This window comes from Tachyglossus aculeatus, chromosome 7 (assembly GCF_015852505.1).
Source record: "Tachyglossus aculeatus isolate mTacAcu1 chromosome 7, mTacAcu1.pri, whole genome shotgun sequence".
In the NCBI taxonomy this organism is placed as follows: domain Eukaryota; kingdom Metazoa; phylum Chordata; class Mammalia; order Monotremata; family Tachyglossidae; genus Tachyglossus; species Tachyglossus aculeatus.
The window spans coordinates 29,466,537-29,477,565 of NC_052072.1; the positions used below are offsets into that span (position 1 = coordinate 29,466,537).

Sequence of the window (11,029 nt, forward strand, 5' to 3'; positions counted from 1 at the left end):
GCAGTCTCGTCCTTTCGCCCCCCCCCCGCCCCCCACCCAGGGGTCGGGCCGGTTCTCGCGAGGTTTCGCCGCCGCCGCCATCTTAGGGCGGCCGCCGCTCCGCCGTCTTTCTCCGCGGGGTCACGGGGAGGCTGAGGCGCCGCGGCGATGCTGTCCCGGGCCGTGCTGGCCGCCGCCGCCGCCGCCGGTGAGGAGGAGGAGGAGGAGGAGACCGAGGCTGGGCTTCCGCCGTCCCCTGGGCAGTTTTGGGGGGGGTCCCTGAGGGGGGACCTGGGGGCAAGGGCGACAGGAAAATGGGGGGGGGGGGGTCCCTTGGGGGGGCAAGGACGTGAGGAAGGGCAACAGGACAGGGAAATTGGGGGGGGGGGGTGTCCCGGGGGGCGAGGACGTGAGGAAGGGGAAACAGGAGAGGGAAATTGGGGGGTCCCTGGGGGGCGAGGGCGTGAGGAAGGGGAAACAGGAGAGGGAAATTGGGGGGTCCCTGGGGGGTAAGGACGTGAGGAAGGGGAAACAGGAGAGAGAAATTGAGGGGGGGCCCCGGGGGACAAGGACGAGAGGAAGGTTAACGGGAGAGGGAAATTTGGGGGGGTCCCTGGGGGGCAGGGACGAAAGGAAGGGGAAACAGGTGAGAGAAATTGAGGGGGGGCCCCGGGGGGCAAGGGCAAGTTGAAGGGGAACAAGAGAGGGAAATCTGGCGGGGCAAAGACGAGAGGAAGGGGAGGCGGAAAGGGAATTTTGGGGGGGGGGTCCCCGGGGGGCAAGGACGAGAGGAAAGGGAAATTGGGGGGGGGGGGTTCGGGGGGCAAGGATGAGAGGAAGGGGAGACAGGAGAGGGAAATTGCGGGGGCCCGGGGGGTAAGGACGAGAAGAAGGGGAATAGGAGAGGGAAATTGGGGGGCAAGGACGACGAGAGGAAGGGGAAACCAGGAGAGGGAAATTGGGGGGTTCGGGGGGCAAGGACGAGAGGAAGGGGAAACAGGAGAGGGAAATTGGGGGGTCCTGGGGGACGAGGACGAGAGGATGGGCAACAGGAGAGGGAAATTGGGGGGTTTGGGGGGCAAGGACGTGAGGAAGGGCAAAAGGAGAGGGAAATTTGGAGGCCCTGGGGGGCAAGGACGTGAGGAAGGGCAACAGGAGAGGGAAATTGGGGGCTTTAGGGGGCAAAGACATGAGGAAGGGCAACAGGGGAGGGAAATTTAGGGGGGAGTCCCGGAGCGCAAGGGCGAGTTGAAGGGAAACAAGAGAGGGAAATCTGGGGGGCAAAGACGAGAGGAAGGGGAACAGGAGAGGGAAATTTTGGGGGGTCCCTGGAGGAGGGAAATTTGGGGGGTCCCTGGGGGGGCAAGGACGAGAGGAAAGGGAGTTTGGGGGGCAAAGACGAGAGGAAGGGGAAACAGGAGAGGGAAATTGGGGGGCCCTGGGGGGCGAGGACGAGAGGAAGGGGAACAGGAGAGGGAAATTGGGGGAGTCCCGGGGGGCAAGGGCAAGTTGAAGGGGAGCAGAAGAGGGAAATTGGGGGGTCCTGGGGGGCAAGGACAAAAGGAAGGGGAAACAGGAGAGGGAAATTGGGGGCATCCCGGGGTCAAGGACGAGAGGAAGGGGAACAAGAGAGGGAAATTTGGGGGATCCCCGGGGGCAAGGACGAGAGGAAGGGGAAACTGGAGAGGGAAATTTGGGGAGTCCTGGGGGCAAAGACGAAAGGAAGGGGAAAGGGAGAGGGAAATTGGGGGGGGGGTCCCTGGAGGCAAGGACGAGAGGAAGGTTAGCAGGAGAGGGAAATTTGTGGGAGGTCCCTGGGGGGCAAGGACGAGAGGAAAGGGAAATGGGGGGGTTGGGGGGCAAGGACGAGAGGAAGGGGAAACAGGAGAGGGAAATTGGTGGGGGGGCCCGGGGGGCAAGGACGAGAGGAAGGGGAACAAGAGAGGGCAGTTCGGGGGGGTCCTGGGAGGCAAGGACAAGAGGAAGGGCAACAGGAGAGGGAAATTGGGGGGTCCCTGAGGGGCAAGGACAAGAGGAAGGGGAAGAGGAGAGGGAAATTTTGGGGGTTCCTGGGAGCAAGGATGAGAGGAAGGGGAACAGGAGAGGCAAATTGGGGAATCCCGGGGGGGTAAGGGTGAAAGGAAGGGCAATTGGATAGGGGTATTGGGGGAATCCTGGGGGGACAAGGATGAGAGGAAGGGGAAACGGGAGAGGGAAATTGCGGGGGGTACCGGAGGGCAAGGACGAGGGGAAGGGGTACAGGAGAGGGCTCAGGGGGGTCCTGGGGGGCAAGGTCGAGAGGAAAGGGAGCGGGAGAGGGCAATGGGGGTGAGGGGCTAGAGGTTGGGGTCGCGGGGGCCGGCAGGGTGCAGGTTCACAGTGAGGAGGAGGATGAGGAGGAGGCCTGAGGGCTCTAAGGCCCTGGTGAAGGTCAGCATGTCCGCATTGGGTCTTGGCAGATTTCTGAGGTCAGTAAAGGTCCCTGAGGGTCAGCGGGGTTTGTGGGGGTCGGAGGAGCCCGGGGGGTTAGTCGAGGCCAGGCAGAGAGGGACATGAGACCCTGGGAACTGAGGAGGATGGGCGCAAGGGGGAAGCCCAAGAATTTGGAAAGGACATGTTATGTGCAGCCAGCGGGTCAGGGAGGTGAAGTTTGGCCCATGTTCACTTGGTCCCTGTGTCTCCTCAGCTCCTGCCCTGAAGAATGCAGCCCTTCTGGGACCAGGGTAAGCCTCTCACGACCCCTCTTTCTCACAGAAATCTTGGCTTAATATCTCACTCGACTCTGGGCTCAGCCAGGCCTCTGGGCCCTGCAGCTACCTATGCAGCACCTGGGGTAAGGGGCAACATCAGATGCCCCACAGATGCCACAGCCCAGACCAGGGCTGTACTGCTAAACTTAGAATTTCACTTCACCATGACTAAACCGCCCAGGTCAGGTAGGTGTCTACTGATTCCTTAGAAAGCTCTGCGAGTGAAGTCTCCATCTCCTTTGGTAAACTACTCCAGCATTTATTAACCTAATACAAGCAGTTTTAAGATGTCCAACCAGAATCTCTCCGGTTTTAATTTTAAGCCAGTTTACTTTTGTCAGGCCCTCAGTGGGTATAGGGAGCTACCAACATCCCGCCCGTAAAGCCCCCGTATATGCATGAAGCCATAGCTGCAAGTTTTCATTTTGGGCATGGAGAAAGTAGGGCAGGGGTTTTAGGAGGCTCCCACACCTCCTAAAATTGTGATATTAAGCACTTACTATGTGCCAAGCACTGTACCAAGTACTGGACTAGATACAGGTTCATCAGGTTGCACACCCTCCCTGTCCCACACAGGGATCACAATTTAATTGGAGGGAGAACAGGCGTTTAGCCTCAGTTTCGCCGAGGAGGAGTTGGAGGTACAGAGAAGTTAAGTGGCTTGCCCAGGATCACACCGCAGGCAAGCGGCAGAGCTGGGATAGAACCCAAGTCTTTCCAATCCCAGCTCCCAGTTCTTGCCACCCAGTGGGTACTGGAAAAGGCCAGGCTTCACAAAACTAATAGGCCAGAAAGCCATCATATGCGTCTTTTTCTGGGGTAAGCAAGAATCCGGCACAAAAAGCTATGAGGGCCAGTCCCCTCCATCATCCTCAAGGCCTGGACCCCTAGGCTTGCAACACTTTTACCCATTGACCTCTTCCTCTCTAAATAACCTAGACTCCTTTAACTATTTTTTATTCTTTTTCCAAACCGTCTCCCAATTTGTCTACATCCCTCACTCATAAGGACCCTACCAGCACGAAGTGCAGAGGAAATATGTCCTAGTTTGTATGGGTTCGTACCAGGACTATGATGGATTTTTTGATAATTGCCTTAGTGCACCTTCTACTTGTGTTTACCCCTCTCTCTCTCCGATCTGCTTGTTCCTGTTAACTGTGACTTTAAATCTTCGGGTGAATATTTTTGGTTGTGGCTCTAACACACTCTTCTCTTTGCTTTGTCCAGTCAGGATCACTGCTTAACCTCTCCGTGGAGATGTGTCTAATAAAAAGAGAAGCATGAGGGTTGAAATGGCTTGTGACAGTGGTGTTCTTGTTGCAGTCCACCCCTTCAACCCCTGTAGACCCTCTTTTTAGGTTGTTCAGAAACCAGTCTTTCACACTAGTCAAATACAGTGTGCTCCCTGGCTAGCAGGGATCAGGCAGCTAGACCAAAGGGAGCCTCCCCCACCTTTCCCCCCCCACTAAAAGGAGAATGTTTTTACCCTTTGATTACTTGTAGGGTTTTGCAAGCATCAAGGATCTTTCACACAGGACAGCCACGTTTGGCTCCATTACCACCTCTTCCTGAGCATGGAGGAAAAGTTCGTTTTGGGTTGATTCCTGAGGAGTTTTTCCAGTTTCTGTACCCTAAAACTGGAGTCACAGGTGAGCAGGAGTAGTTTTTAGATCTCTGAATGACCTACCTTCATTTGTTAACTTTCAGTCAGTGGTATTTGAGGGCTTACTGTGAAAGGGGTACTGTGCAACAGAGTGGGTAGATGTGTTCCCTGCCCACAACGAGCTTACAGTCTAGAGGGTGAGACAGACAGTAATATAAATAAATTATGGATATGTACATAAAGTGCCGTGGGGCTGAGGGTGAAGTGAATACCAAGTGGCCAAAGGGTACGGGTCCAAGTGCATAGATGCCAGAGAAGGAGTGAGTTGGGAAAAAGAGGGCTTAGTTGGTGAAGGCCTCTTGGGGGAAATGTGACTTATAAAAGGTTTTGAAGGTGGAGAGAGTGGTGGTCTGGCATATATGGAAGGGGAAGAAGTTCCAGGCCAGAGGGAGGGTGTGGGAAAGAGGTCGGTGGCAAGATAGATGAGATTGAGGCACAGTGAGCAAGCTGGCTCTAAAAGAGCGAAGTGTGTGGGCAGGGCCGTATTAGGAATCAATCAATCAATGGTATTTATTGAGCGCTTACTATGTGCAGAGCACTGTACTAAGCGCTTGGGAAGTCCAAGTTGGCAACATATAGAGACAGTCCCTACCCAACAGTGGGCTCTCAGTCTAAAAGGGGGAGACAGAGAACAAAACCAAACATACTAACAAAGTAAAATAAATAGAATTGATATGTACAAGTAAAAAAAATAAATAGAGTAATAAATATGTACGAACACATATACATATATACAGGTGCTGTGGGGAAGGGAAGGAGGTAAGATGGGATGGAGAGGGGGACGAGGGGGGAGAGGAAGGAAGGGGCTCAGTCTGGGAAGGCCTCCTTTAGGAGGTGAGCTCTCAGTAGGGCCTTGAAGGGAGGAAGAGAGCTAGCTTGGCAGATGGGCAGAGGGAGGGCATTCCAGGCCCGGGGGATGACGTGGGCCGGGGGTCGATGGCGGGACAGGCGAGAACGAGGTACGGTGAGGAGATTAGCGGCAGAGGAGCGGAGGGTGCGAGCTGGGCTGTAGAAGGAGAGAAAGGAGGTGAGGTAGGAGGGGGTGAGGTGATGGACAGCCTTGAAGCCCAGGGTGAGGAGTTTTTGCCTGATGCGCAGATTAATTGGTAGCCATTGGAGATTTTTGAGGAGATTTTTAGGAAACGAGCAAGCAGCCAACTTATCTGCTTGCAAAAGACATTCTTTCTGAAATGTTTCAGGCTGATATCTGATTGAGGTTTTAGTTTGGGAAGCAATTTGGGGGGCGAAACTATGCATTTTGTCACTCCCTTTGATTCCCATGGGCTAGAGCTGTTTCACTATCAGAGCTGTTCTTATCCCATTTGAGTTTTTGAGTTTTTCTGTTCTCTAAGCATTCTTCAATCTCTAGGGTGCTGTGGAACAAAGCCTTTGAAGGAGGGTTTAGATAGATCTAGCATGCTTAGGTGATATTTAGACTCTTTTGTGTGTGTCATATGTGGAGCTGGTGATTGGGATTGCCTTAAACTCATCTGATGGGATCTTGCCTAGTGTGCTTCCTCCCGCCTCTCATGCCCTAGGTGTGAACCTGAGGCCTCGGAGCTTTAGAAGTAGCAGCTTGTGGCCCGATGATTCCAATCTCGAAGACCAGATTTCTGTGTCTCAAATAGCTACAGCTGAAGTTCCACCCTCCCCAGGGGCAGGAATAGGAGGGGGAGAGACCTAATGAGCCCCAGCCACCACCTCCTCTCTGCCTGGGCCGTGGGCTGGGTGGAGATGGGACACACATCTTGTCACGGTGGTGGCATTTCAGGCAGTCCTGTTCTCTGCATTGCTTCCTCAGTTCTGCTGCAGGTTCCTGAATGCCTCCCATTTATTTTTCCTGGATAGAGCAGAATTTCTTAGATGAGGAAGACTGTACTGCTCAGTCTTCTGTTGAACCAATGTTAAAATGGTTCTGAAAATCATCCTCTCAACGCCTTACTGGTCTGAACTGTTGGGTAACTGTAGTTTTGTTTTCCTTTTCAGGTCCTTATGTATTGGGCACTGGGCTTGTCCTGTATCTTCTCTCCAAAGAGATCTATGTTATCACCACAGAGACCGTCTCATCCATAGCCTTGCTGAGCCTCATCATCTATGGAATTAAAAAATACGGTCCTTCTGTGGCGGCGTTTGCAGATAAACTAAATGCGGTATGACTAGAAAACAAGATGTGTAAGGTAGACAATAGCTGAACATTTTAGGAATTTGCAGGCATCAGGTACTGTTGATAATCACTAGCCAGCATTGGGTTTTCAAAATCCAGCTCTTCCTATTTTTTCTGGGGTCAGAGTGGCTACATGGTAGAGGCCATCAGTGGTCTGAGTAAGTGGTGTGCCAAGAACCATATTTTAACCTAATGGTCTCTCCTGTTTCTGATTAGACCATAGCTTTTTTAGCTGTGGGAATCCCATGAATTGTGTACATTTTCTTCCTATGTTCTATCTAGTTGTCATTTTGGTGAGAAAGGTAACTGACAATTTTTAAAATGCTTTTGTTTTCCCTAAAGTCATAGGCTGTCCGTTTTCTGTGCAACTTATTACAGGACCAAATTGCCCACATGGAAGAGGTGAAACAGGCATCAGTCAAACACATCCAGGATGCAATTGAGGTGGAAAAAGCTCAACAGGCCCTAGTTGGAAAACGCCACTATCTATTTGACGTCCAGAGGGTAAGGCTTTTTGGAAGGTGAAAAGAATCCCTCCTCCTCCGGTTGCAAGGTGTTGAAAAGAGCAAGCTCTGAAGATGAAAGTTTTAGGTAGATCATCAGAATAGAGCCAGGATTATCAGTCAGTGAATCAGTGGTATTTATTGAGTGGTTACTGTGTGCTGTACTAAGCACTTGGGAAACTATATTACAACAGAGTTGATAGACATGATCCATGCCCACAAGGAGTTTACAGTCTTTAGAGGGAGGCAGACACTCAAGTGGATTTAGAGTGGATGAGCGATAGGGTAAATAAGGTAGATGAGACTAGTTTCTAGGATGCAGAGTCCTACTTGCCTAGAAAATAGCTGTGATTGTAGTATTAAGCACTTACTAAATGCCAAGTCCTGTACTAAGCACTAAGGTAAATACTAAACTCCCACATATGGGGCTCTCATTCTTAATAGGAAAGAGCACAGGTATTGAATCCCCATTTTGCAGATGAGGGAACTGAGGCACTGAAAAATTAAGCGACTAGCCCAAAATCACACAACAGACACAAGGCGGAACCAGGATCAGAACCCAGGTCCTCTGACTTCCAGGCCACTAGGCCATGCTGCTAGGTAGGTCCCAAAAAATGACAATTATAGGTTGATTTATTCATTGTGCCCAAAAGTGGCCTTAGTGAGGTGTCTATTTTCTACAGGATGGTCCAGGATAGAGATCTTGTTTGGCTTTTTTGCCTAAATTAAATGCCAGTGGCATAATGAAGCGATAATCCTTATTGTGCAACGCAGTACGGATGAATACTAGACACAGGATGATTTCCCCTCCTCGCCTCAAATATGTCCTTTCTCCCTCATTGTTTTATGCAGCCTATTTCAAGCCACAAACAGGGTCTCAATATTGGCCACCCTGCACCCAAACAGAAAATGGGATTAGTCAAAATTTTCTTTCAGCATGAATTCCTAGGGAGCAGATGACATTTTTACCTGGGAGCCGGGCAGGGGAGAAAGGCTAATGCCCAAAAGATGGATTGGTTGACTTGGTCCCCCACCCTCTCCCCAGAATAACATTGCCATGACCCTGGAGCTCTATTATCGAGAGAGGCTACACCGAGTGTACACTGAAGTGAAGAATCGCCTGGACTATCAGCTCTCCGTGCAGAACATGATGCGACGGAAGGAGCAAGATCACATGATCAACTGGGTGGAGAAGCACGTTGTGCAGAGCATCTCTGCTCAACAGGTATTTGCTCAGGGTGGGGCTGTATCTACTGCCAGTGTTCTCTCCCATGCTGAGTCTTGAACCATTTGAGCTAACAATGGTATTTTTTAAGCATTTACTGTGTGCCAAGCACTATACTGAGGTAGAAGATAGGCCCCACGAGGGGCTCACAGTATAAATGGAGAGAGAACAGATATTCAGCCCCCATTTTGCAGAGGAGGGAACAAAGGCACAGTGAAGTCACGTGACATGCTCAAGGTCACACAGCAGATAGGTGGTGGACGTGGGATTAGAACCCAGGCCCATACCATTTCCATCAAGCCATGCTGCTTCTCTAAGCAGCTGGGTAGATACAGGGCAGTCACGGTATTAGGAGAAGGAAGTAGGATTTAATCCCCAGTTTACAAGTGAGGAACCGGAGTCACAGAGAAGTTAAGTGACTTGCCCAGGGTCACGCAGCCAACAAGTGGCAGATCTGGGATTAGAATCCAAGTTCTCTGACTCCAAGGCCCGTGCTTTTTCTATCAGGCCACGCTGCGTTGCAGCCTGTGCTCTAGTCTTGAGTAAGGCAGTGTACTGCTCCTTGAGGTTTTTTTTTTTTTTTTGATGGCATTTGTTAAGCGCTTACTATGTGCAGAGCACTGTTCTAAGCGCTGGGGGGACACATGGTGATCAAATTGTCCCATGTGGGGCTCACAGTCGTAATCTCCATTTTACAGATGAGGTAACTGAGGCTCGGAGAAGTTAAGTGACTTGCCCAAGGTCACCCAGCAGACGTGGCAGAGTTGGGATTTGAACCCATGACCTCTGACTCCAAAGCCCATGCTCTTTCCACTGAGCCACGCTGCTTCCTTCCTTTCAGAGGCAACCACCCCGCATCCTGGCGTATGATCATCACTTGATTGGCCTGAACGATCTGTCATCTCTCATTTGCACTTCCTATCCAATTTTCCCATCAAACAGTAAAAAAAAACCACCGTGTAGTAAACTTACAACAAAAATCTGATATTCCTAAGTAGCAGCATACTGTGCTAGTTCATACTTCTGGAAGATTCCTACATTGCAAAAAAAAAAAAAAAAACTCAGATCAGACCATTCAGTTGGATTTTCAGCAGGTTTTTCTAAATGGTATTTCCTTTTAAGCCTGCCCGTAAGTCTTGCTGCCTTTTTCTCTGGTGTGTTTTGAGGAAGACTAACAAAGTGTTTCTGTGTTGCAGGAGAAAGAGACAATTGCCCAATGCATTGCAGACCTAAAGCTGCTAGCCAAGAAGGCCCAAGCCCAGCCAATTGTGTGAACACCTCTCCTCCTGACTGACCCGGCGGAGCTCATTTCATTAGCCGTTGGAAACAGAATCTTCTATATCCCTTAATAAATTGTTTCTCTGACCACTTTGTGTTGCTACCCAATCAATCAGTCGTATTTATTGAGCGCTTACTGTGTGCAGCACACTATACTAAGTGCTTGGGAGAGTACAATATAATAGAGTTGGTAGGCACGTTCGCTGCCCACCATGAGCTAGTCATCCGGTGGTACCACTGCCTGACTGGGCATCAGGAGACCTGGGTTCTAATCATTCATTCAATCGTATTTATTGAGCACTTACTGCGTGCGGTGCACTGTACTGATCCTGGTTCCTCCTGAAGCTGGGGTGGACGAAGGTCACACACACCCTTTGCAACGTGCTTTTCTCCTGCTCTCCTCTCCAAGCCCCAGCGGGAACCTGATGGGCTGGGAGGGACCAGGATTAGCGGCAATGTCCAAGCTGTCACTCAGTTGTCCTCAAATCTTCAGTACGGGGCCTTGGTCCTCGAACCCAGGGGCCAAGGCTCCTCCGATTCACCTGACTGCAAACTCTGTCGTTGGTACTTCATCTTCTAGAGATGTGGAAGAATGCTTCCGATTTCAGTCTTAGGAAATAATCTTCAGGTACCTGAAAACACCTGCGTCGTCACAGTGTGAGTATTCTCAGTCGGCTGAGCGCTATGCAGCTGACTTGGGAGATTTCATCACTGGAATGTTATCTTTCTGGCTTTAGATAACCAGTAGTGGGATCGAACAAGATGACACAGGTTGTGTGTTCCAGTCTCTGAACTAAAGTAACACTTTCTAGTCTTAAATAATTAAGCGCCCACTATGTGCCAGGCACTGTATTAAGTGCTGGGATGGATACAAGCAAATCGGATTGAAAACAGTCCCTGCCATTCATTCATTCATTCATACTTACTGAGCACTTACTGTGTGCAGAGTACTGTACTAAGTGCTTGGGAAAGTACGATGCAGCAATAAAGAGAGGTAATCCCTGTTCTGCATGGGGCTCAGTCTCATTTTACAGATAAGATAACAGGCCTAAAGAAATGAAGTTGACTTGCCCAAGGCCACCCAGCAGAGAAGTGGTGAAATCAGACCCCTGCCCTACCCATTACACCGCACTGCTTCGTCACTGCCAGGAAAGATCAATGATGGTGACCGGAGTGAGAGGCAAGCTTCGGTCCTGAGGCTTCAAACCCAAAACCTGCCGGTCTCAGCTCCGCAACATTGCCAAGATCCGCCCTTTCCTCTCCATCCAAACCGCTACCCTGCTAATTCAAGCTCTCATCCTATCCCGTCTGGACTACTGCACTAGCCTTCTCTCTGATCTCCCATCCTCGTGTCTCTCTCCACTTCAATCCATACTTCATGCTGCTGCCCGGATTATCTTTGTCCAGAAACGCTCTGGACATATTACTCCCCTCCTCAAAAACCTCCAATGGCTACCGATCAATCTG

The 11,029-nt window shown here is 50.8% G+C and overlaps 1 protein-coding gene across 2 annotated transcripts; it reads left to right on the forward strand.

Annotated features, from left to right (window-relative positions):
- Positions 1 to 96: 96 nt before the first annotated feature.
- Positions 97 to 9,652, forward strand: ATP5PB (ATP synthase peripheral stalk-membrane subunit b). Of its 2 annotated transcripts, none has more exons than XM_038749653.1 (7): positions 97 to 187; positions 2,666 to 2,702; positions 4,233 to 4,378; positions 6,379 to 6,542; positions 6,935 to 7,060; positions 8,105 to 8,284; positions 9,481 to 9,652. In XM_038749653.1, the coding sequence occupies exons 1-7, from the start codon at positions 148 to 150 to the stop codon at positions 9,556 to 9,558; spliced, it is 771 nt and encodes a 256-aa protein (XP_038605581.1). In that variant the 5' UTR covers positions 97 to 147; the 3' UTR covers positions 9,559 to 9,652. The 2 variants fall into 2 exon arrangements, with proteins under 2 accessions (XP_038605581.1, XP_038605582.1); XM_038749654.1 differs by having other exon boundaries at positions 111 to 183; positions 2,665 to 2,702.
- The last annotated feature ends 1,377 nt before the right edge of the window (positions 9,653 to 11,029 follow it).

Coding starts and splice junctions, on each gene's coding strand:
- ATP5PB (XM_038749653.1), top strand. CDS start 148: ATGCTGTCCCGGGCCGTGCTGGCCGCCGCCGCCGCCGCCG. Junction 188..2,665: donor GGCCGCCGCCGCCGCCGCCG/GTGAGGAGGAGG, acceptor GTGTCTCCTCAG/CTCCTGCCCTGAAGAATGCA. Junction 8,285..9,480: donor AGAGCATCTCTGCTCAACAG/GTATTTGCTCAG, acceptor TCTGTGTTGCAG/GAGAAAGAGACAATTGCCCA.